The 26,707-nt window shown below is 36.7% G+C and overlaps 3 protein-coding genes across 8 annotated transcripts in view; 2 read left to right on the top strand and 1 right to left on the bottom strand.

Moving 5' to 3' along the window:
* Positions 1-2,038: 2,038 nt before the first annotated feature.
* tardbpa (TAR DNA binding protein a) lies at positions 2,039-8,631 on the bottom strand. Of its 6 annotated transcripts, none has more exons than XR_008639595.2 (7): positions 7,969-8,630; positions 7,525-7,688; positions 7,063-7,203; positions 4,430-4,600; positions 4,235-4,319; positions 3,290-3,436; positions 2,039-2,593 (listed from the first exon to the last, which is right to left on the bottom strand). XR_008639595.2 is itself a non-coding variant. In XM_055188209.2 (6 exons), exons 1-5 carry the CDS (start codon positions 8,207-8,209, stop codon positions 3,843-3,845), a joined length of 1,209 nt encoding a protein of 402 aa, XP_055044184.1. In that variant the 5' UTR covers positions 8,210-8,629; the 3' UTR covers positions 2,670-3,436; positions 3,803-3,842. The 6 variants fall into 6 exon arrangements, 4 of the variants coding, with proteins under 4 accessions (XP_055044184.1, XP_055044187.1, XP_055044185.1 ...); XR_008639594.2 differs by having other exon boundaries at positions 4,430-4,615; positions 7,969-8,627; XM_055188209.2 differs by lacking the exon at positions 2,039-2,593 and having other exon boundaries at positions 2,670-3,436; positions 3,803-4,319; positions 4,430-4,615; positions 7,969-8,629.
* A 799-nt stretch (positions 8,632-9,430) lies between these two features.
* On the top strand, positions 9,431-14,441 carry ciroz (ciliated left-right organizer protein containing ZP-N domains). The gene is made up of 11 exons (XM_073875367.1): positions 9,431-10,606; positions 10,710-10,792; positions 10,868-10,969; positions 11,162-11,286; positions 11,359-11,502; positions 11,582-11,620; positions 11,700-11,837; positions 12,357-12,429; positions 12,511-12,707; positions 13,096-13,219; positions 13,295-14,441. Exons 1-11 carry the CDS (start codon positions 10,569-10,571, stop codon positions 13,444-13,446), a joined length of 1,215 nt encoding a protein of 404 aa, XP_073731468.1. The 5' UTR covers positions 9,431-10,568; the 3' UTR covers positions 13,447-14,441.
* An 8,428-nt stretch (positions 14,442-22,869) lies between these two features.
* casz1 (castor zinc finger 1) overlaps positions 22,870-26,707 on the top strand; it is a 293,559-nt gene continuing 289,721 nt past the window's right edge. Inside the window, exon 1 of the mRNA XM_073875363.1 lies at positions 22,870-22,973. The gene's annotated coding sequence lies outside the window, so the exon portion shown is untranslated. The remainder of the gene's footprint in view (positions 22,974-26,707) is intronic.

Below are 26,707 nucleotides of genomic sequence, written 5' to 3'. Positions count from 1 at the left end.
TACAAAAACTTGCTTTACGGCAGACCTACAATCCAATCAGAGCCAGTTATGCTGCAGTATTTACGACAGTGGTAATAAACAATTATGCTTCTAACCTGTAGGGGGAGCAAAGAGCAATAAGTCTTTAGTGTTGCTTTAATATTGTAATGCATTACTTTTAAAAGTAACTTTAAACAGTTTTACAATATTTCTGAGTTCAGGACTATTTAGGTAGGGTTAAAAGGGTGGCATCGAGCATGGCCGCATCCTAATTGCAAACATGCAAGGTTGTTGCGGTATTTGAAAGACAGAGGCGGTTTCTCAATCGGAAGGCTGCAGCCTGCGGAGGTTGCATATGCAGGCTGCATACGTCATCAAGCCAGATATATTTAAAGGCAGGGTGCATGATCTCTGAAAGCCAATGTTGACATTTGAAATCACCTAAACAAACGCTGATAGACCAGCCCCACACATACGCAACCCAGGCAACGTTGTCTGTTAGTAGACACGCCCCTTACTGCTGATAGGCTACGAGTGTGTTTTGGTACTCGGCCCGACTCCCTTTTCCAAAGTGTTTTTCAAAAATCTTGCACTCTGCCTTAAAGTTAACTGAGCATTACATTCGCCCCCTTGTCAAAGGATTTTGGGCTAATTTGTCAACATTGATTATAACTATGTGTGATATATTCTTTTATTTTTCTTATTGTAAACTAAGTATAGAATATATAGGAAATGTATGTATTTTTATGGCAAAAGATTATATCCATAAATTATTTTTTTTCTCAACAGTTATCAAATTAAACACTTTTCTTTGTGTCCTTAATTATTTAATTATGACACCAACGAAGATTAACAATAAAAAAGTGTCAAATTTATGAATTTGTATAATTATTTAATGAATGTTACATAAGTTGCTTTATTACCTCTGTATTTTTTCTTTTTCTTTGTTTTTAACAAAGTTGTACTTATGTCATCCATGATTGTTTGAAAATGTTTCAATATTCTTGTTAATACTTGCAGAAAAAAAAATAAAGAAAGCTTAGCCTGAAAAAAGCTAAGCATTACATTGGCAAGTACATTCGCATATTACAACAATTTACGATTAACCAACAATAATGTCTTGATGACGTATGCAGCCTAAAAATGCGACCTCTGGAGACTGCAGCCTTCGGATTGAAACGGTCAAAGCTTTCCCGAGTGGGCGTGGTTTCAGCGCCAACAGCGGACACGCCCCCACCGTTTAATAGCACACACTCGTGCCTATTTTTGATAACTTATTTACTTTTTCGGTAATTCAAATTTAGCTGGGTGGTTAAAACGCTTTTCTGTTGTGTGACAAACTGACAACACATTTTATATAAATGTATCTGCAGATATTAACATAAATTAAGATTAATGGACCCTTTCACAACCCACGTGATCAAATAACCTGCATGCGCATTTTGGCAACGGAAGTGGTGTTGTTCCCCAGTGGTTCTAATGTGTAAGCAACTCAGAAAGTTTATTAAAATGGTTTCCCAGCATCAAAATGTCTGGTTGTTACGTTTGGTTGCACTAATATAATATACAAATATACGTGTATCTGGCAACTTTATATTTGATCATCTGCTAACTTCTTCTATCCACTCCACTATACTACACGGATCTGGTAGCTGTGTTGAAACAGTTAACTTTTTAATATAAATTTCTCTGTCTGTTGCTTCACTGCTGATTCTAGCCATACTTCCGTTGCCAAACTGCGCGCGCATACGTTGTCACGTCATCATTGTACACAAACAGTTAAAGGGTCTATAAATGCTGTAGAAGCATTGATTATTGTTAGTTTGTGTTGGCTATTGCATTAACTAATGTTAACAAACACAACCTTCTTTTTTGCAGTCTTACTGTATATACGTCTTGTATGGATATTAGCAAACGCTTTGAATTTGACAATAAAAATAAACCCGTGTTTTACATTGTACTCAAGACAGTAAATACATTTTTACATATATAAAGACTAATATAAAAAGTTTAAATTACATAACCCTTAATGTAAAAATAAAAACAGAAGAGATATAGGTCCTCTGTGTAATTTTATTAAGTATTTTGAAAAAATGGGAAATCCTACCAGTGTTTCAAGTTATTCATAACACAACCCCTGGAAAAATAGTCAGTTTTAACTTTCAATAAACTATATTTACAGTGAAACCCACTATGGGACACATCATGAAGCAGCAAACACACACAAAAAATAAAAATACTTAAAAGCAAGATCAATGTCTGCACTGATATCTTGCATGAAACAGAGCTAGAATTACACAAGCATGGAAATGTCACTTGTGATGGCACTAAAACAATGCTTATACATAATCACAATATCGCTCCTTTTAAGTTGCCTTTTGTCATGCACTCCAGCCAATTGGGAATTGTCCGTTCAAATTTCGAATAGGGATTCCAGTGTAATCTCTTTAAAGTGAAGTGACAATGTCCCTGTTCGGGTTTAAGGCATACAGCAGCGTCTCCACAGATGGACTGTGGCGTCTCCACCAACACTACAACTTCAGTCTTCAGTTCTCCCATTATTGACTTCACTCGGGGTTCTGAGGTAAACCTGGGCCAGCCGAGTCCAACGTCCCTATACATGCGAATTAAATAAGCGTTTGCAATTCAATTAATGCATTGCATTGAAGCAAATAAGCCACTATCAAATAACTAGTCAAATTATTTTTTTATTCGAGTTCCCTTTAATTCACAAAACATATAAAAGGCATTCAAAACACAACAAAAGCAACCTCTTCTGTAGGCATTCATCATCAATACATCACCCCACTCAGAGCTCACGCTCGCCCTCATTCACCGCCCACTTCCAGAGCCCCGCCCACAAACAGCATCACATCATCACCATCACACGTACAGGTTCAATAACAGCAATATACACACCATACACAGCATTCACGTCAACTTATATAGCAAGAACACAAATACTTAAAGATTACACTACATAGCTATTTTTTTTAATGCACCTCTATTATATATGATTGCAAAATAAGAAAAGGAGGAAGAAAGACAGAACAATAGGGACGGAAGAAATGTGAATGAATGTCCTTGTGATGACCGTATACAGAAAACACTCGATGCCTTCGTTCACACTCGTTCACGCAAGTTCAAGTTCTCACAGTCTCGCAGATCCAAGTTCTCTCTCTCTCTCTCAGACTGTTTGCTCATTCAGTCTCTCATTCTGGGCCCACCAACAATCCATCACCATATCACTCAGCTCTCAAAAAGCGGACAGATTTCATCCATGAAAAGGGGAGGAAAAAACGACACCCACCGTCTAACACAGTATATGCAGAGTGAAGCTGTGCTCTTTGATGGCAAAGCATTTACACATGGGAGGAGGGGTACTGATACTGAGATCGCTCGAACATTGCGGCCAACGAAGGGCTTCGTCCCGGGAAATTGGAAAAGAGGTGATGAACTGTAGAAGAGATTGATGAAGGCTTGACCATAAAAAACTTTTGAGCAAAAAAAAACTGCAGAGAACACAACTCAAATCTCTTTTCAACTGGAGCATCTTTAAAACGTACCGGCACTGAAATGGCACGAGACGCTCGTGAATCTTTCAGATATGTAGGCATTTCGAAATAATAATAATAATAATAATGCCTTGCACAAAATAAATTATATCCATTAGAAAAACAATGATAGTGTTTGTATCACTCCTAACAAGTCTAAATGATCTTAAAGAGCAATCATAACATATATGAACATTCACAAAATGAAAGGCAAACATTTTCGGGACATAACTTAGTCTTACTAAACTTTCCTCTGTCAAAATACTTACCATATTATCTATTTATCAAGGACACCCAACTCAAATCTCTCTACATTCCCCAGCTCGACTTTGTCTCCATACTAGATCCAAAGCCGGAGTTGAACCCACCGCTCGAGGCCGAATTGGTACCCGCCCCCCACCCCAGACTAGCTGAGCTGTTGGTGCTGTAGTTATTGCTGCTCGCGTTGTAACCCGGGTTCTGATCTCTACCACCGCTGTTCTGCCCGCTAGGGGTGGAGCCAGAGGCGCCCGTCTGATTCTGTTGACCTGCAAGCATTCCCATCATGCCCCAGCTACTCTGAAGGGCTGCCTGAGCGGCTGCCATCATGGCTGGATTCAGGCTAAGCGCCCCAAAATTCACATTGCTGTTGGGACTGCGATTACTGCTGAAGCCCTGTCCCCCGAACCCCCCAAACCTCCCACGATCCATCATTTGCCTACTATTATTGTGCTTAGGCTCAGCGTTGGAGATGTGCACACTGGTTCCTTTAATGATCAGGTCCTCACCACACAAGGACTGGGCAACCTGGAGGAAAATAACAACAATCTGTCATTATGAGGAGTCAGGTTGAAAGTAAAAGGTGACCATTTATGGGTGAACTACTCCTTTACTGTAAGTCGATACTTGAAACTGACCTGATCGTCGGCAAAGGTAACGAAGGCGAAAGCTCGGAAAGGTTTGGGAATGAATACGTCTGTGACTTCGCCGTATTGCATGAAAAACTGCCTAAGCTCATCGGCAGACATGTCCTCGGTGCAGCGGCCCACAAACACTTTCCGGCTTCTCATAGGCTCATCTGGCCCAGCCTGTTCCAGGAAATACTAGATCATTTAATAGAAAACAAAGTCTATTCATGCAGTGTTCACAAGGGAAAGGCATCACAAAACAACACATACAAGCTTTGTAACGGAGTATGTACATCTGCTTGTGTTAAAGGGGACATTCCATGAAAATCAGACTTTTTCCATGTTTAAGTGCTATAATCGTGTCCCCAGTGCTTCTACCAACCGGGAAAACGTGAAAAATAGCAACCCTGTAACTTTGTTTTGGTAAGGCTCTCTCTGCAAGCATGTGAATATAGGTAATTCGGATTTCGCTCCCCCCATGACGTAGGTAAGGGCTCCTATTATAATGATACCGCCCCTTCAACTGCGCTATCCATTCATGATGCTACCTCGAGTGCGAGTGACCGAGAGAAAGAATGACTGACAGCACGACGCGTTTGTATTCCCTCAAACACAAACAGGAGCCTACAATCTTATAACTTGTAGTTTTAATATTTCTAAAGATTGAATTAACGTTCTAACGGATTAACCTGCAAGAGAGAGAGCGAGTGAGTGAGAGAGAGCGAGTAAACGAACGAGAGAGAGAGAGAGAGAGAGAGAGAGCGAGCAACGCGACGGTTCGCTTTCAAGTAAGTTATGTTTAATGTGTTTCTCTGAAGTTTATATAAATGAACACGAGGATTAATGCACTGCACGAGACAGAGTGAGAGAACAACGCGTATTCACTATCATACACAATAAGTAAATATGTTGTTTAATGTTTCTCTGAAGTTTCAAATGAATACGAGGAGTAACAAGATAGATGAGAGACTGACAGAAACGCGAATGTGTTCAATCACAATAAACTTAAACATGTCATGTGATCTGTTTCTCTAAAGTTTAAGCATTAAACGTGTTGTTTTATTACAAATCATTTAAATGTGCTCGTGTGGTTTGGTCAAAAAGTTTACTTCTAAGTGTTTGTGGAAGTGTAATTTATTGTAACATGCTGAAAATCATTGTGTCTGTTTAAAACACTGGCAGCATATGAGACCTAAAAGTCTTTATTTTTATTCTACAATGTTTCCCATCTGCTGATAAACATGTATTTAGTATGCATAAAACAGATGATTGACTTTTTAACTTGTTCAAATATATAATGCTTAACATCGCTCACTAACTTCTTTCGTGAGAGAATCTTCCTCGATGCTGTCTTGTCTACACTCTACAGCGCGAGCGCTTGAGACTCCGCCCACCTGAGCAGCTCGTTTGGATTTAAAGGGATACACACAAAAACGGTGCATTTCTGCTCAGACCCATAAAGTGCCTTTTTTAACATGCCACAATAAATTACCTATATGGTATTTTGAGCTAAAACTTCACATAATATACTCTGGGGACATCTAAGATTTATTTAATATCTTAAAAACGTCTTGTGGAATGTCCCCTTTAATGTTACTTAAAAATCAAAACTATAAACTTATTCTTTCTTTTACTAACCATAAGTACATCTCTTAATATAACAATTTAAGTCGGGCCCTATAAAATCAGTTTTATTTTTTCCCCAATTCTGTTGTGTGCGTTTTAATTTTTGCAAAATTACGTTTTGTTCGTGTTAATATTTGGCCCTATTTTTACACTTTACTGTTATTTTAGTCATAAAAAGAGTGTGCTTTTAATGTTAATGATTAAAATGTCACATACACAAATACAATAGGAATGACTTTAAATTTATTGAGGTAACATTTTTTCACATTACCTGTTTGAAACACACACACATAAACATTTTACTTGATTCAATGCATTGTTTAGTGTTGTTGCAGAAGGCTACACGTGTCAAAGCAGTGGTGCCTTCAGAAGTGCCTTAAACATATTGGTCCGGCGGAACGCGATTCATACTTTAAACGCAATCGCTTGAAATACATATAACTTTACAAACATACACAGGATTATTACTCACTGATCTGACTTTGGACAGCATGAGGGTGCAGCTCTCTTCACGTGCGAGCAAAAGAGAGACAGAGAGCAGCGCCACGATGCAGATGATTATATTTTAAACGTGAGAGATAGTTTGCATCAGTTTGCTTGAAACGCATAAAACTGAACAAATACATGAGGATTTGTGTTCGGAGAGATGCGAGAGCGTGTGCACGTGAGAGAGTGCATGTATCTTTGCGCTCCCAGTCAACGGAATGTTGACAAAACTTACAAAATAACAGTTCTCCGGTCACATAAAAGTCATGTGGGAACTGCTCGCAACTGAGGGCTTAGGATTTAATTTTTTCGCTGACGAAAGCAGAGATGACGGGAGGGGGTGTGTCGCCCAGATTTGCTTCCCCCAGTCTGCATTTTCCCAAGACATACGTTCTTCTCCCACACAAAGAAAGAATTTTATTCAAAATATGTAAAATTCTGCATTAACACTAGATTCCATCCACGACTCCATGACAGCGGAAATTATAGGGCCCTATTTAATGCATGTGTCTGTATTACATGTGGCACACCTTTGAGTTGGGAAGTTTACAGTCACACCATCTTCCATCGATCATATGCCGCTGGGTCATGACTTTTGCTTGTGTTTCATAGTCTGTAAATCTTACAAAGCCAAATCCTTTAGAATTTCCCGTTTTTGCATCTCTCTTCACCTGCACCATGATAAGGAATTCTTAGCACCAAAGCTAGCAAAGAACAAAACAAAAATACTAAATAATATAAAAAACTAAATTCAGCGCATTTACACTAGGGTTGCAAAGATCGGGAATTTTGAAAATATTCCAAGTTGGAAACTTAAGGAAATTCTTTGTAAATATTGGGTTATTTATACAAACTGTATCACAAACAAACATCAGCTTCCTCGACATCTGACTTTTCTTCATTCGTGTGCCACAATTCCCATATGTTCTCATGGAATTTCCATGGCAAGTTTCCAGAATTCCCAGAATTTTGCAACCCTTGTTTACACTCACCTGCACCATGATAACCTCTCCAAAAGTACTGAAGTAATCTTTAAGATCTTGCTCAGTCGTTTTCCATGGCAAACCCAGAACGATCAGGTCTGATGTCTTCTGCACGCCTCTTTTGATCTTGACAGCAGATGCAGCATCCATTTCATCCATCTTCCTCTTATTATCTGAAAAATTAAAATGTATATATTAATTGATTAGTAAATTATTTTAATTTCACAACCTCCAGACAACATAAACCATACTACTCATATTAATTTCTATAACTCCCAATAATTCAATTCAATTCAATTCAATTCAATTTCTATTTCTATAACTCCCAATAACCATTACATATATTAAAATGTCTCTGATGGTCCACCTGTCTGTTTCTGTGGACTACATTATGCACAATGTATAAGGAAGGTTGCATTACACACTGATCATGTGCACGTTCTTCTCATCTACCTTTAGGATAGTTGACCACGTACACCAGGTTTCCCCAGTCTGCTTCGGGCGCGTGCAGAACGCCCTCCACCAATCGGACTCCTCTCATACACTGAGACACCGGGCTCCGGTACCGAAGGCCACAGGCACCGGGAAACTGTGCGGCGACGGTGGACAACAGCACAGTGCCATCTTCCTCAGACGGGATCTCCATGGGCTCCTCACTTTCATCCTCCGCCACGCGAATGTAACACTCGGTCATGATTATAGCGTACGCGCGTGTCGGGCTAACAGCTAATGCAGCTACAACACGACTATCAGTAACTATTCAACCAAACTGACTAAATGCAACGTAAACAAGAGCTGGTCTTAACTACAATTTCTTTGGTATCAAATACCTGTATCTGTTGTTTACACGCGACTATTGTGGCATTAGCTACGCTAGGCTAGTTGCTAACAGCGCGCGCTTGATAAATGAATGGCAGGAGACGTCGCACGCTCGTTCACGGCGATTGCAACTTGATCTGAATAACTGCTCACCGAATGTACATGACGAGTCACTCGTTGCTATTAATATCACTTATTTAAAGTAATAAATTAAAGAAAACGTACACCCAAACGCGTCCGATTGTTTTTCAACCCCCCAAACTTCTGATAAAATGGCCACCAAGATGCGTCACTAAACGCGTGACGTCAGCAGTTTGGAAGGATTCATTTCAGTGTGAGGAGGGTACTGTAAATGTCACGTGCTACTTTTATTTACATATACAATATTTTGGAGTGTGTTATGACAGATGGTGATTTTCTGTCGTTTGTGTTTATTTGATCGTGATCAGATGAGGGACTTTTATTTTCTGTTAAAAGAGGCCAAAATAATGTAACATTTGTAGTGTTCCACTGTAATGTTATTGTGAGACCATATCTTATTACAGGTTCATTACATCAGATCCATAAGACAAAGCAATGTCAAAACAATAGACTAATAAAGACAAAGGTCACCCATTTTATAAGTATAAAATTAACTTTATGGGTCGGTCAATATCACTATAAAGTGCCTTTGAGACTGCAATATTCCCTCCCCCCAAATCTGAAATTTTCCATTTAACTTCATATGTTTTGTATTGAGACCTTGGGCTGTTAGAAATGCATATTAGTTAAGCTCCAGCATTTTTTTTTTTAAATAAATGAACTGCAAGCAAACACCATTCAAAAAATATGTCCACCCTGTCATGCAAATTCAATGTAAAAAAATTCATGACAGGGTGGACATTTTTAGCTAAATTTAGCATTTAATGAACACATGATGTAGCTGCAGTTAGCAAAGTGGTTCACTGTTGAAGCTGACTGTGCAGTGTTTAAAATATACATTTAGATTTTTGGCAAGTTTTATGTTAATGAATATTTCATAGTGACAGGGTGGACATTTTAAGCTTGACACCAGACACAATATATGATGAAAATAAGGAAAAATAAGTGTAGATACTTACTGTGTGTACATTATATGTTTAAACCCACGGAATAAAGACCAAATGGGGGACGGGATGTCACTGACTACGTCAGTTGGTTTCTTTAAGGGGCGTTTACCCCAAAATAACAGGCTGGACAGTACTTTTAGGGACACATGCAAAATGCTTAATATATTATGAGAAACGAATATAAATTATAAAAATGATTTGTTTTATCAAATATTTTGCCGAGGACAATAAGAAAAATCTAAAAGTTTTTGAATTTTATGTCATTTATTCACTTTTTACACTCACTAAAGTTAGTTGAGCAGTGTCTGGGACATTCCAAAGTCACATACATCCAATCAAAAAAAATAAAAAAATGCTATAAACCATGTAAACGTTTGGCCATTTTTAATAAAACTTCAGAATTTCATTATTTTGCATTATTTAGTCATAATGCCGGAGTGATTCTTCTGATGAGGACAGCAAAAGGCACTTTATAGTGATATTGACCCTTATATGGGGAATTGACAAAACAGAACTATAACATTATTCTCAGAAAAAGGAACAAAAGCTGTCACTGGGACGGTTTTCAGTGAAGAAATATAAAGAAAGCCACATAATATTTTGGTTGAATATTTAGATTGATATCCAGAATATTAATTAATATAATCAAAATTATTTATTTTAAATTATTAGTGCATTGCTTTGTGTTTTATGGATAGCCTAATGTCCAAGCAAATAATTAACAGTATTTCTTTTTTTTTACAGTTTTTCTAAGCTTAAGAAACTATAAGAAGCTTAAAACCTGGACATTGTAAGATGTCTTGTATTATGTTACTGTAATCAATATTCAGCTTATATATTCATTATATTAGAAATTATAATAAATGCTACCATAGTGCTTTGCTTTCTGATGTGTTGTTTTATTGTTAAATGTTTCTATTATGCATGAGTAAATGAAAGAGGGAGATTTGTAATGGTGTACAGGTGCAGGTACAGGTGCAAGTGAATTTCTTTCACACCTGTGCATGTCGTATTATTTTATGAAGAGGTGGGTCAACTTTACTCTCACACTTACTTGTAATTCAAGTAACCAAACACAGCTGACTCTGCCAGTGTTAAAGCAGATGTGTCACACTTACATCGTCGTATACCACTGTGCAACGAGCCATGGATCTGATGCTAACAAGGGTTTTACTTTTTTCAATGTGAGTAACTGTATTTATGCTAAATACGACTTGAATGACTAATGTTTTGTGTATTATCTTCTAAAATTTTATAAAACTATTACTATCTTTCTGCTTGACATAGACACTTCATTATGCCTGTATGGTGCAATGTTTTGCGACTTCAGAAGAGAGACTGGATGGGTAGTGCCTCTGAAAGCATAGCAGGTAATTCTTTAGAAATGTATTTAATAGAAATAATCTGAACTGAACTGATTGTATTTTTTTTATTCTGGATTTTAGATAGTGATGTTGAATGTTTTTCTGAGTATATGGAACTTTGGATCCATAGGATAAGAATTGAGGAATTGAGGCTTTGGCTTTCTGGAATTTTAAGGATTCAAGGTAAGATATCAAGCACACAACCTGATATTCAGTAATGTATATCCAGACAATAATTGTTTTCAGAACACTTTAGATCACAGTGTCCATGCATTAATATAAATATTTGAACAGTAATAATAACTCAATTTACTTACAAGCTATTTTGCAAAACAATAACATACTCTTGTATTTCTTGTACTCTTTTCTTTTTAGGGGCCTTGGTGTCACTGGAAAATTTAAATAATCAACTCTCTTCGTGTGGGTTTGGTCTGCATAGAGATCTGGACAGGAACTATGTCTTCAGAGTCATGTATAGCGGATGTTTTGTCCATTTAGAGGTTTGTCACTGAAATCGTGAGAAAAAATCTGCCTTTTTGGGAGATGGAATAAACATTTACAATGTTTTTCAGCATGGAAATTATGTGATTGTATTGAACCTGCCAAAGAGAATAAATCGTTTTGGAGGAAGGACTCAGACGTTTACGATGAAGTGTCCTGCTGTGCTAACACCTCCCAATAGAGAATACATAAAGTGTGATTCAGAATTCATTCAGGTATAATGCAGTAATTTATTTCTTTCGATTTTATTTTTTTTATATTTTTGGCTAATTCTCAAAGTTTGTTCCTTTCAAGGTTACAAGAGAGATCCCCATGGATAACTGGAATAATGAGGTAATGTTTATAAATGTAAGTGTGGTCATAAAGGGGGCGATAATATTTCTAATAATATTTCTGTTGTGATTGTTCACAGTTGGACTGGTCTCTGGCTTTAGAAGGGAGTTTAGTGGTGGATTTGGATGACGCCAGTCTGATTCAAGTCAATGTTGAAGTGCAAAAACCAAATATAACAGTTCAAGGGAGGAGAGAGACAGTCTTAAGCACTGTGCAGGTATGGTTGTTTCATAGCTACTTTATTTAAAATATCAGTTTTATAATTACTACCATTTTGCAAATAATTCTTAGACACACTGTAAAAAATACTTTGCTGCCTTAAAATTTTTTGTTAAATCAACTCAGATTTACAAGTCATGTAAACTTACTATTATTTATCTTTACAAGTGATGAGTTGTTACAACTTATAAAATGAAGTTTACTTTTTCCAACTATATGTTATAAGTTATAACAACTCACCTGTAGCTATAAAAACTCATCTCTAGTCAAGATAGTAATTTGAAATGAATTGTAAATCTGAGTTGATTCAACAAAAAAAATTAAGGCAGGAAAGTATTTTTTACAGTGCATCAATTATTTACTAAAGTATGCCACCTGATGGTCTTTAACGGAATAGCACATTTTTATTACAGATCTTTTCTTAAACATTTGCCCTAAACCTCTCATTTATTTACATTTTAACCCTAAAACGAAATAGGAGGTTTGCTTTGCACTAAAAGTCCTACAAATGTTTCAGGAGGGCCAATTTTTACCACTCAAACTGGTTAGTGGTCAGTATGCTTACAGCATGGAGGCAACCTGTCCAAATGGTTTGTATCAAAGCTCCTATCTTCCCTATTTTGCAATCATTCCTTCCTCAACAAAACAGCATTTTTATATATTTCTTGCAGTAAATCAGTCATCATCTAACAACACAGTGCTGCACATCTATAAACGGCGTATGGGCTTGACCAAGAGAGCTGGAAATCCGAATGAGTTACTCACTGTCAGAAATGTGATAGTGAACCAGACCGACTCATTCACCTGGTCACAGACTAGTGCTTTTGTGCAGCTTATCATTCCTACATCCAACATTCAAGAGAAAAGGGTTAGTATAACATTATTTTGCTTTAAATCTATAAAAATATATACTGTACACGTGTCTGACAGTATATACATGTAATTCAAACCCTTACTTCATTAATCTAAAAGAAAGAAAGAAAAGAAATAAATTATGCTGTTTTTTACTTCACATAATGACTATATATTTGCATACAACACTTTAACATGCTGGGTTGATATTAAGGGATAAACCCAACCTCTTCAGTTGTAATTTAACCATTGCTGGGTTGCTTCAACCCAAAATGCTGAGTTAATTTAATCCAACGGCTGGGTCCCTTTTTTAATCAAACCCAGCATTTTTAGAGTGAATGTCACACAAATAGTAGTTTCAGTTTGCTTTTGGGTTAATGTATATTCTCTACTATAATTTTTAGGAATGCATTTCTGTAGAGGGTAAAAAACTTCAGCAAACTTTCTATAAGATAGATGCTGTCCTTACCTTTAAAGAGACAAATCACAAAATGCACTGGACCATGGAGAACACCTCACCATGCTCAGGTAAGTGTCTGGTTGATAAAGTAAATGAATGATAACGTTGTCAACCTGGTAAATAAATGTAATGTTTTTTTTTAGACATGTTAAGTACAGCCCTGATGACAAACCCGCAAGTTCATAAGGCCCAAAATACTTCACGTTCTTATGTGGACATCACAGACAATTCTTCCGTTAAAGAGTTAACTGCTCCTGTGCAACCACATGCCTATCCAACTCCTCATAACACCTGAGACTTGCAGTACACCGTCTGTGCTTTCATTATCAATAGAGATGGTGAAAATGTTTACAGATACACTCAACAGAGAAAAGCAAAACAGAGATGTCAGTTCTGATCTTTATCGGTGTTGCATCATTGGAGTGGGAGGGGCCCTAATGCACATCAGATGAAAATGCAGGTACCAGCTAGCACCCGTGTTAGTGCTTTTACATATACACAGTTTCTCCTACAATTGGTTTTGCATTAAACACGCCAGATGTAATCACAGATAGAAATACAGCTACACATTCGGTCATCTTCACTCAGATGGAATAACAACAAGCCGGTCAAGTGGAACCATGCATCTTTTCTGTTGACATGCAAAGTGCTGTATATGTACATATGTATGATATGATTACATATAGGACTACATGTTGTACCATTATAATAAAAACCCTAAGCTATGTGTGTTTTACCTCTCAACACTAAAATACCTGGTTTACAGCTGTATATATTTTCGCTATAGGTTACTCACTATATCTTTCTTTTACTTTCCTAAAAAATAGAAAGATGCTTTTGATTATAATGCGATCTAAACTGTTTTGTACTGTTTTTTTTGCATTTCTTTTTGTTTTGTTTTTATTTTCATTTCTTTCTGTTTCTTTAATGAATTAGATTTGTTGTTCCATCAACGTTTTAATGACCATGTTTAGTTTTTGCTCTCTTTATTAAGATATACAAAAAGGAAAATATGTACAAAAAATGTAAAAAAAACTTTTTAGGCAAAAGTCTGTGACTTCAATTGGTTTTAAGTTTTTCTTTTGAGCAGACTAAAATCTGGAAATAACTGAATTAGAATTAGAAATTTGGGTTTAAGAGAGCTATAAGGGGAGGTCACAATAAATACCTGACACTTTAGTTTATAATTTTATTGTTTTAAATATGGCATACATATTTCCTGTGCTTTTTGTTGTGTTGTATTCTAATAAAGATAATCAGAATAATTATAATATGATCACTTTTCCATTGCAAAAACAACAAATCTAATAAAGCCAAGGCTATAATAATAAATCAATTATATATTACCTATAAATACGTGTATTGTAATGTAATCTTTGTCCAAATGTAAATCTTTGATATTACAGTTTATGCGTGAAATTATTTTTGGCGTTCTTACTTGATGTTGTCTGCTGTCTGTGGCAGTATGTAAAATCGCCGAAAGAGGTCGCTGTAGTTTAACGTTTGACTTTTTCACATCGCCTCACGAAGCAATAAGAAAAGTATTTAAAACTTAGCAAAAATTTTGAGGTCAGTGTCAATTGTTCTAAAGCACATATTTTTTCATATGCACATGCATGACTGACGTTTTATGGTCCTGATTTATTTTACTCATAATGGCGGACACGGATGCGCGTACTCGCTGAGATTGTGCGAGAAAACAAGCTCAGATGTGAGGTTAGCTAATTTGCCTTTACTACGCAATTTCCCACGCTTGAATGAATTCAATTAGACTTTTGAAAGGGCAGGCCATTTTAATGTAACCCAGCCAAGATATTCCTCTAAATTCACAGCATCTGGAAAAAAGACCACTGACACTCGTAAAATGTATTGAGATTACATTCTCGATATTTAACCGAACCCAAGCACATTCTTCCTCATCTTAATTGTGTTTCTGTATAAACTGACTAACCAAGAGCACATTTGTATGCGTTATATATCGCGTCCTCCACGGAGTTCAATGTAATTCTCACTAACAGGGTCAAAGGAGGGGCACGCGCCACCACGGTTTGCTTTGGCATCTGTTGTATGAACTTGCGAACAGGAAACACACAAAGTACTGCAGCATCTCGACACTTTCATGTGGCTTTTTTGCCATCATTTTATTAGTGTGTAGGCTTTAAAATCCTTTTCATGTTCTTCTTTTCTCTTTTCATACGGACTGCACATCTGCACGTGAGATGCTTGAAACCACACACGTTACATTTTGCACTACTTGCAGAAAGGTTTCTTATTTTCACAACTGTTAACAATATGAGCTCTACATCCACACATTGCACATTTATTATTTTTTTTTATTTATTAAGGTCAACCTTCAAGTATATCATAAAGTTTTTTTAACTCTTGGTTAGCGTGTTATATTAAATAATGTTTAAAAATTTAGGTTCACTTTACAGATGTTTCTCATGATCCAAAAAATATCTGAAGGTATCTATTTATCTATCTATCTATCTATCTATCTATCTATCTATCTATCTATCTATCTATCTATCTATCTATCTATCTATCTATCTATCTATCTATCTATCTATCTATCTATCTATCTATCTATCTATCTACCTATCTACCTATCTATCTGTCTATCTCTGAATCTAAATAAATGTTTAAAATGTTTTTTGTAGACAAAAATGTATTCTTGCCAACATAATATTTTTTTCATAAAAAATAAAATGTTATTATTTTCATAAAATAATAATAAAATGTCTAGGGTAGATATTTACAAATTTGAGTCAAAGTATGGCTACTTTACAGATGCTATAATATAGCCTAACAAATAGTGTAAAACTTCCTTGCACTAACATTTTCAGGTTTAAACTAATTCAGCTTTATTTTTATAATTTATAGCAACTCTTCACTAGTTAAGAACATTTCAATGAATTGAAAATTCAAGTTAATAATACTTTTTTATAGTGTAGTTTTTTATAGTGTATTTTTTTTTTGGTATATTTTTCCTCACAAGATAATTCCCTAGTTACATTAGTGTTATTCCAGGGTTATTCCAAAACATCCATTTTTAAAACCTTATTTCTACTTAAATGTTTATGCCATTTGTAATAAAAATAAACTGTTAAATAAGAAAAAGAATACTTTTCACAAATTGGCTGTTGGATACCACCACATGTATATCTAAAATACTATTTAGTGTAGCTCTCCAGGAAAAAGAACATTTACTGTATCAGTTTATAAAAGCCAACTTAATATTGCGGCTTAGTTTGTTGAATCATTCCAGCAATAAGCTTTCCACAACAGACCGGGAGCTGGCAGAGGTGAGAGGCTCCTGGATGAGAAGGAAAGGATTTGGTGGTTACGCTCTGACTCTTCATCTTACTTGCTGGGCAATTACAGAATCACGGCTCAACCATGCATGTAACCACAGCTACGTTGCACAGTAGCAGATGTACTCATGGCATTAGCCGCTAGGAGCGTGAAGGTAAACATAAACACATGCAGCTGGTTGCTAAAGACACTCGCCAGCTCCTGTGCCCTAATGGTTCCCATGTGTGGGTACAGTACATAGCTGGAGCGGTGAGCAGGCAGACACTGCGGTGAGCTCTGCCAAAGTTTCTCAATGGAATATTTGTGAATGAGATTAACTTCAGTGGTTTTTAGGAGGGTGTTCCCTTTTGGCATCAAGCCCCTCCTAGAGAATAAAGGCTGATGAAGCAGTTTTAGGATGTAATTTGTTGAAATTATTGGAAATAATATAGGAAATAGTTCTGTGCTATAAAAAATAAAGATGCTTAAAGGGTTTTTCAGTGATGCCATAGAAGAACCATTTCTTTCATCACTTTTTAATGTAACCTTTGGAACCATTCAGCCAAATGGGATTGTGAAGCACATTTTTTTAATAACCCAAACTTTCTATATCAAAACTGTAAACTAAATCTCGCAAATGTTTTATATAAATCTAATACTCAAGATTTGTCCTGAGTTTTAAATATGCCCAAAGTTCTGTCCTGAACATTTATTTTGAACTTCATCAGTTCAGTTCATAAGTTGCTTTGGTCTCAGTGCAAGCAAACCCCAGCAACTGTGAAAGAAAATGTTTTTAAGGCAGAAGTAAGAATTCAGATTAAAGTCTCATAATCTAATTATGATATAAAAAGCATCAAAGCTTGATTTAATTTTAATCTTTAATACATTTGACCTTAGTCAGTATTAAAGATATAAAGGTTATATTTTCACTCAATGTTCTTTAAATTATTTAGGATGATTTAATGTTGAAAACAATAAATCACAAAAAATGACTCCAGCTGGGGTTTTACATGCATCACACATTTAAAGAGTTTATGTGTAAAACCCTCTAAGTGCGTCTGACGTTTTCTTGTAAATTTGTATTTTTTAATATATGTTAAGCTTTAGTCATTTCACTTTAATGTCAATTAAAATGTTAATCGTAAGTAAGTGAAATGTCTTATTTTCACAAATGTCACTTTGTAATTTCACTGTCTTTAGCTGCAAAACCCTCTAAGTGCATGCAAGCTTTTGTGGAAAAAAATTCACTTTAAAAAAATCCACTTCTTTGGACAAGACATAGTAAACAATTGCTAAATCACTAAAGATGCAACTAGAAACACTGCAAATGTTGAAGGTCAGAATGTACAAAATGAAGAAACTGAACCACACATTAGGGGTCGCTGTGATCCATCTGACAAGGGGTTTGAATGTGATGCACAGTCATTTTGCACGTCGACGATTCGTCGTTCATATTTCGTGCACTTAGATGACAAGTGCAGATTGCAGAAAGTTGGCGTTTAGCGGATTGTGCCAACAATGCGGCATTCCTGAATGCCACAAGGCCGGGATTAAGCAGATTTGAAGCAAAGGTATTTGATGAATAAATATAATATGATAGCGGAATATCATTATCTACTTTTTGACGAAGGTGACGTTAAGCGACTTATTTTGCATCTGAGTTCATTTGCTAAAGGTGCAAAGTGTAAACTTCAGTTCAGTACATGATGCAGGTATTTTGAAATAATGCGTTTTAAAAATAAACTTATTTTTGTTGTTTGTATCCAAGTCGTTTCAAGACAGATCAAACTTGAGTGCTGCTGACTCTGTTTAGACACTTTGAATGCGTGTGCACGATAGCATCGCGTGGGAGCTGACTATCAAAATAGTCAAGTTAAAAAATTTGTATAGACAAACAGCAAACAAAACTGGCGTTACCTAAAGTAAACTGTCTGTATATCTTGCAAGTCCTCTATACTTTATTTAAATTTTCAATCATGAAAACATGATGCATATTTATTGAAAACAAAAACACAATTTAATTATTCTGCTTAGTAGTTTAACTTCCAGTGGCAGCTGATTTTGTATGGATATTTAAGGTATAAAAAGGTATTGAAATACATATGAATATATCCATAGTCTAATGCAGGGTTTACACCAAACGCGTTTTGGGCGTCAAAACCGCCTCTACCGCACCGAGTTTGCCGCTTGAACACTTTGAATGCATTCGCGTGTGTAGAGCGGAGTAGACGCGCGGAAAAAGCAAGCATTTGACGCACGTCCGAGGCAAAATCCGCTTCTTGTGGGAGGGGCAAGTGCTGTGCGAGTGTCTGTTTGCAAGATGACTGATGTTACTTGTGCATTTATCAAGAGAGTTACCAGTTTGTATTGGGTAACCTTACTATAGGGGGGAAATAAACGGCGCGGGTCGATAAACGTCACGTAGTGTGTATTACAACTTACCAGGTTGCCCAAAGTCCTTACTGACACTCTTCCAAGCGAGGTCCTTTTTATTCCTGTCTCCTAATAGAAATAACAACTTGTGTCATATAGGGCTTCTATACTCTTTGATATAGCTCCGAGTGACTGCTTGAGTGAGTGACTCCGGGCAGGGCTGCCACCACAGCAGCAGGCAGGCTCCTGATTGGTTAACGCGGTGCGAAATTCCGCCAAAGTTCAAATTTTTCAACTCGGACGTCAGCCGCAAACTCGCGTGAAACGCAAAATGCACAATAGCACCATTCGCGCGTACCGCGCACAACGCTCAATTCGCCCCTTTCGCGCGAGCTTCACACGCGAATGAGGCGGAAACGCGTCTTCCGCTCCGCGCCGAACGCCTCTTCCGCGCCGCGGGACCTCCTGACGCGCGTCAACGCGTCTGCACATTGACTTAACATTGAAATCACTCGCGCTTAACGCCTCTACCGCGGTTGGTGTAAACGCACCATAATCGCACACCGGCAGCGCAGCTCAACGTCGCGCCGCGTCAAGACGCGTCTAGGACAACTCTAAGGTATCGTAAACCGGAAGTGCACATTAAATAGCGCAAGCTTCGTCAGATAGCGTCTACTTCAAAATGCAAAATATACGTTATCAGCCAATGTTAATCGTTAATGATTTGGGACAAATATGATGTTATTTAATGTTAAACTATGTGAGTGGCGCTGTGTGGCGCGACAGGGATTTGAGCAACTTCCTGAAGGGGATTGCACACCGGCCGCGCCGTGCCGTTCTAAAAAAATCAAACACATTGTTTTCTATGAGTATACTCACACCGGCGCTGCCAGGTGGCGCCTGTCCTCGCCGCCCAGCTGTGACTCAGGAAGCTGCTCAAATCCCTGTCGCGCCACTCTAACATTAAATAACATCATATTTGTCCGAAATCATTAACTATTAACATTGGCTGCTAACGTATATTTTGCATTTTGAAGTAGATGCTATCTGACGAAGCTTGCGCTATTTAATGTGCACTCCCCAGGTTTACAATACCTCCGAGTTGTCCTAGACGCGACTCGACGCGGCGCAGCCCTGAGCTGCACGGCCGGTGTGCGATTCCCCTGAGTCACAGCTGGGCGGCGTTGACAGGCACCACCTGGCGGCGCCGGTGTGCGTATAATCATAGAAAACAATGTGTTCGATTTTTTTAGAACGGCACGGCGCTGAGCTGCGTGGCCGGTGTGCGATCCCCTTAATAAGTATAATGATAACTTTATACTGTATATTGGTTCAGTAAGAATTCCTCTTCATACCCAGCTTATATACAATAAAAGTTTTCTAGGTGTTCATCTGTAGTTTTTTACAGTTAGGGTTTTTGCAATGTAGTGTTGTCTTTTTAATTTTACTCTTTGGAGAAAGCAAAACTGTTATCATGTGTTATCCCCAAAAGGTGCTGTTTTAAATAAATTACTACATAGACAACAACACATTTGACCTGCCTTAAAATGTTTAACACATGTGATTTTGCATAATTTCTAATTAAATTTTAACATAAATTTAATAAATTTGTTAACTTGAAAAAACAGAAAAGTAATGGGGAAAACATGTTTAATCACTGTAGTGCTTAAATGATTTCTTACAGGGTATACAAACACTTTCTCAGATTATTCTGAAAATTAGAGGGGTGTGAAGGGCCTCCAACATAAATTTTGCCTAGGGCCTCCAAATATCTAGAACCCGCCCTGGGTTTGTTGCAATTGAAACTTAATTGTGCTGAATTATTTTCTTTCTCCCTCTTTCTCTGTATTAAATGGCTGTGCTGTGGTTGGATAGTGCAGATAAAGGGGGCGGTACTATCCTATTCTGACATCACAATAGGCGCCAAATTACAATGACCTATTTTTTCACATGCTTGCAGAGAATGGTTTACCAAAACTAAGTTACTGGGTTCATCTTTTTCACATTTTCTAGGTTGATAGAAGCACTGGGGATACAATTATAGCACTTAAACATGGAAAAGTAAGATTTTTATTATATGTCCCCTTTAACACTTTAACCCCCCTTTTATTTATGCATGTTTGGAAATAAATCTGTCTATAAACAAAAAGTAGGCAAAATGGCAGTGTTATCAGTCTGTAGGATGAATGTTTTATGAACTCGTATAATAAAACTGACCCAAGTTCACTCAACCATATACATGTATTTCTCGGTGACGTCATCACTGCTTGCGCACGCAACCAAGAGGCAGAAAGAAGAGACTTGCCTTGTGTTGTAGGCTAGTAGCGGTGTCTGTAAGTCAAAATGCCAAGGAGTTGTTGCGTGGATAATAGTCCCATCAGAGCCAGTAGATGATGCGGCTATTACGTTACTAGCCTAGCATTATAATTCATACATGTATCACAGCAACACTGCAAATTTAAAGACAGAAAATAGATCCAACTACAATCAAGTTTTATTTATATACAAACAATAAAGAAAGCTTCAATACTTAATGGTTGTTACAGTAGCGGACCAGCTCACCAATCGGGCTTTCTGCCTTCAGGATGCGCGCGCATTTGCTAAAATCACTTGATTTGCCAGTTTGAAACACGTTCCGAACCAATGATTCGAAACAAAAGATTCGTAAATGTTTCGAGGATTCTTGAAGCAGTGCCCTGTCCCAAATGGCGCACTTCATGTGGACTTTCGGTCTCGTGACCTTAAATTGCGCATGCCAGCTTAGTCTACGAGTCCGTAGGGTGTCCCATCTGTCATTTTTATGCTCCAAAGTGTGCTCATCATCAGCGCCCCCTTTGCACCCTTGATACGGTCTTCGGCAAAGCCCACACTGCAGCAGGCTTCGCGGACTTTACCAACCCAGAAGTTCTTGCGAAAGAGCAATCAGTCCAATCAGACAACGGAAGAGAGGAGTTCACACTGATGGGCAACTTCTCTTCCTATTTCCGGCATGATGCTCGAGTCTGTCCCAAAATATGACTCTGGTGCACCTTCTTGGACTTGCGTCAAATGTCCCTATAAGGTCTGCACTACATGATGTCATCAAAGTGTGGACTCTGAGGAGGTCCACAAGTCTGGAGTGTGCCATTTGGGACAAGGCCGAAATCGCCCATCACTACCCTTTACATGGAAGTCACCGTCATGTTTCTACATTAGCCCTAAATGGACAAAATTGTTCTATAGTGTCACTTCGATGGAAAGCCCTAAAATGCTGCCTTTGGAGGCAGAATTCCAAGGCAGTAAGGCATCAAGGCACGTCCAAATCCAATGTTTGGTTTACTTCCTGACTCCTGAGATACATTTATCAGCTGCATCCGAAAACTTACTTATTGCCTCGCTGCCTCATTAGGCAATGACTTTGGAGGCATTAAGTCAGCCCTGGGAAATGCATTCGGACAGACTTCATGGAATTCTGACTGAAATATAAACAAAAAGCGCCTTTGTGATAACCAATCCCATATTTGAAAACTACAATTATAATTTCTTGCTAGAAATGCAATTAAAAGGTGTAAAAATGAAACTTTATTTACACTCTCCTGCCGCTTCGTTGGCCGCCATTACACCTTTAAAAAACCCATTGAAATCTAACCCTATTTGTATAGGTTGTGACAGCTGTAAAACAGTAATCATGAACAAACTCATCACAAGTGGATCTTGCTCATTACCAATTTAGCAAAATTAATAATTACCGTATATTATAACTTATGATATTATATAAAATAAAAAATAAAATAAAAACCAATCTTTATATTGAAAGTTTCTTGTGTACTAGTTTTGTGAAACTAAAAGGTTTAGTCAGATTGTATCACTTGGTGCTACAAAAGGTCCTTGAACAACCATTTTGATGGTTCAAAAATTTTAATTGGAGCATGGTTAAAAAAATATTATGACTTTGTGTAGCACCTTTATTTTTAAGAGTGTATTGCACTGTAACATATTTAACTTTTTTCTGCTCTTGTAATGTCTGAATAACACTTGTGTTTTTAACTGTTACAGCTCACCAAGCAGAGCCCTTTAACAAGACGGATGGTGCTGATGATAGCCAGCTTGAACTCGGCTGTGTACGTGCGTGACATTGCTTTGTGTCTGGGAGGTCTCTTTCTGAACCGTGTCCAGGTCTGTAGTCCAGATGACATATCTAGAGATCTCAGTTTTTGTGATATCCTGTGTGTGGTCACCATCTGATTATACACAGGACCTGATTCCTGTCTCTGTGTGTGTGTGTGTGTGTTAATGACATCCAGGTTAAGCAGAATTACAAAGAGCTCGGTGGGAATAAAAACCAAAGGCTCTCTGACTGATATTTTGATTATAAAATGATTTCGCTTACATCCACTGCTTCTGTTCAACTGGAATGAGTTGCTCCAGATCTTTTTTAGTGTCAAATCCCCCCTCCCGTCCTCCCAGCATCCTCTCTGCTGTGAAGCCCTCAGCCGGCAGCCCGCGCCTCTCCTCTCTCTCTCATTAACCGCAACTGTCAGATAATCCAGATGATGAGCAATTAAACCAGATAATAAACGCTTGCCATCAATTCCTGTTTGTTTGTTGTTGTTGTTGGCGTTGGCGGCAGGGGCTCATCTCATGCCACCTTCTCGCTAACTAGTACTTCTGTAACACGCCACCGGTAGCAGATTTGCTCTCCAAGAGTCTTTTGCCAACACTAACAAAGCTCTAACTGCTCGATGTAAGGCACCAGATTGATAATAAGGCACACTGAATGTTAACAATTAGATCATAATCAGAGCCAGCATGCAGAGACTGCTCCTTTATCCCCTGCTTGAAAGAATGGCAAACAAAAGCTTCGCTAAAACCGCTAAGATAAAATATTACCTCAGAATAATCATGTCTACCAAAAGCCACGTAAGCTGTGCAGCACCGTGCATATTACACGCCATAAAGACACCTCTGTTTGCTTATGTATTAGCCTGATAAGACAGTCTTCCCACATTTTACTAGCCATCCTGTTCTTGGAAAAAAATATAGGTTGGGATTTGGTGATAGATGCTTGTTGACCATAAAGACAGAAGGCTCAAACCAGGAGTCTATGAGCAAGGGCTACCACAATGGATAAAACAATCTGGAGGGCTACTTTTTTGATATAGTCTACTCAAATGTTTTTCTTTTACTTGTCGATTTTATTTTACTTGTTAAAATGTTACATAAAAGAAGCCAAGCTAATATAAAAAATGTCATTAATAAATATTAAAATTGAGGCTATTAGTAGAGTGTGCTTTGGCAGACAACTCACAGACTCCATGCAGGCAACGTTGGAGACCACTGTCTTAAACCTCTTAACATTTTTTTTACATATTCAACACAACTTAACCGAACACCAGAATAAGTGATAGGATTTCAAATTTAACCTGAATTATGTGAAAACCCACCTAAAGTCTTTTTCTGTGATTTACTGTTTTCTATGTAAAATCATCATCATATCAACATAATGTAAAGAACATTCAGTGAAATTAGGGCTGTCAAAAGTTTAATTGCGATTAATCACATACAAAATAAAAGTTTGTGTTTGCATAATATATATGTGTGTGTGTGTGTGTGTGTGTATATATTATGTATGTATGTATGTATGTATGTAAGTATGTATGTATGTATATATATATATATATATATATATATATATATATATATATATATATATATATATATATATATATATATATATATATATATATATACACATGTATGAATTTAAGAAAAATATTATTTAGGTATATTTTTTATTTATACAATATAGAAACACTGAAAAAAATGATTCATTGAATTTAATCAATTTTTTTAAGGTAAGTGGTTGCAATAAATTTATTTAAGCTACATTTAAATAAAAAAGATTAGTAAAGTAACATAAAATATAAAACTTTTGTTTAAATGTAGCTTAAATAAATTGATTGCAACCACTTACCTTAAAAGAATTGATTAAATTCAATGAATCATTTTTTTCAGTGAATATACACGTAAATGTTGCTTAAATACAAACAATAACATATGTGTATTTAAATATATAAAATAATTACACACGGTGCACACACATAAATTATGTAAAAAAACTTTTAATTTGTATGTGATTAATCGCAATTAATCTTTTGACAGCCCTAAGTGAAATATAACCTTGATATCTTTAATATTGACTTAGTAAGGTCATGTGAAATCAATTCTTGAAATGAAGCTCTGACATTTCTCATCTCATCCTGTGACTTTAGCCTGGATTTTAGACAGGGTCACATATTTTAACAATTGTAGTTATTGAAATAAAATTTAATGGTAAATGAAATAAAATGATTTGTTAAATTAGAAAATTGAATTAAATGAGATTATTAATTATATTAAAAAAACCTGAATTTGTTAACAGTGGTTTATGCATTATAGCTAACCTGAACTAATTTATGACTTATAGTATAATTTATAAACTTATGATTTATGACTTATAAAGCATTTATAAATCTTAGTTCATGATATTTTCAGCATTTACTATTACATTTTTCAAAAGTTGTAACTGTAAACATTACTTAATGCATAATAATCTGAAATGAATAATTGTATTGGCATTAATTAACATTAACATTTAAATAAATGATACATTAATAATAAATGATTAACACTATATTGCTCATTGTTAGTTTATGTTAGCTAACACCTTTACTTATGTTATCACATACAACTTTGTTATAAAGTGTCACCATAAGTTATTAATTTAAGAATGAATATGGCAATGTTATTCTTATGTTAAAGGATTATTGAGTATAATGCTTGGAATTAATAATACTCTTTACAGGGGCGGTTTTCTAGAGTCACAGATTAAAATGCATGCATGTTTGAGATGCCTTAATTAAAAAAAAACATCTTACCCTGAGATATCTTAAGATATATTAATGCCATTGTTTTGTCTCTTATTTTTTGTGAGGTATGTTTGCAAAAACTACTTAAATGTCCTAATATAACTATGGCCTAGTCTTAACTTAAACCATATCCAGGAAACCGCCCCATAGTGTCCTGTATACATGGTGCGTGCCACAATCAGTTACTTCCTTTGTTACTAGTACAGTATGTATTAACTTTACGATTTCAACACAATAATTCACCCTTGTGCTGTAGATCACAATCAAAAGGATTTTGTTTTCAGTGCAGGTCGTGTGATATTTAAAGCCATTTCGAATGTCTTGAACTTTAAAACTTCCCCACCACACATCCCCTGAAACAGGTTTGTTACACTGGAAGTTTCTTAACTTTATAGAAGAACAAAACTGTGTCCATATATATCAACACATTGTCCGCCTGCCAGTGTTTCAAAAAACCTCTGAAACATCTGATTTCCCCCTCAGCATGGAAAAATGTATCTGCCTCTTTGTTTTAAAATTGAATTTCCCTCAAAAACACTTTGAAAACAAAACAAAATTGACCATCATTAGATTTATTGTCTTTTTGCCCTTTGTTTGCGATGGACTGTTTATGACTTTGCTATGGAAACGAAGGGATTTATTTACCATCGTGTCAGTTTACAATAACCTTCCCTTTCCTGACCAAACAACAAAGGAAATATCGGCCCAGGCGTCTCCCTGCTAACTTTATCTGGCAGATTCTGTCTCACTTTCAGTGTGTATATATACAAAACTACAATAAATGATGCATTTGAGGATCTATTTTTGAGCTCAGGTTGAAACTCTTGAACCCATCTGAAGGGCCATCCTGTTTTGCCAACATTGTGAAGTTCAGTGGAAACGGTTGTAAATACAGATTTTACTAAAACACTTTTATCTTAAAGTACAGTGAGCATCCTGGATATAAAACATACCTGCGTCACACAATGAGTCAGTAAGTCTGTCTGCAATTGGCACTTTTTC

Source organism: Misgurnus anguillicaudatus, chromosome 13 (assembly GCF_027580225.2).
Source record: "Misgurnus anguillicaudatus chromosome 13, ASM2758022v2, whole genome shotgun sequence".
Classification (NCBI taxonomy): Eukaryota; Metazoa; Chordata; class Actinopteri; order Cypriniformes; family Cobitidae; genus Misgurnus; species Misgurnus anguillicaudatus.
This window is presented reverse-complemented; position numbering and strand designations above follow the sequence as displayed.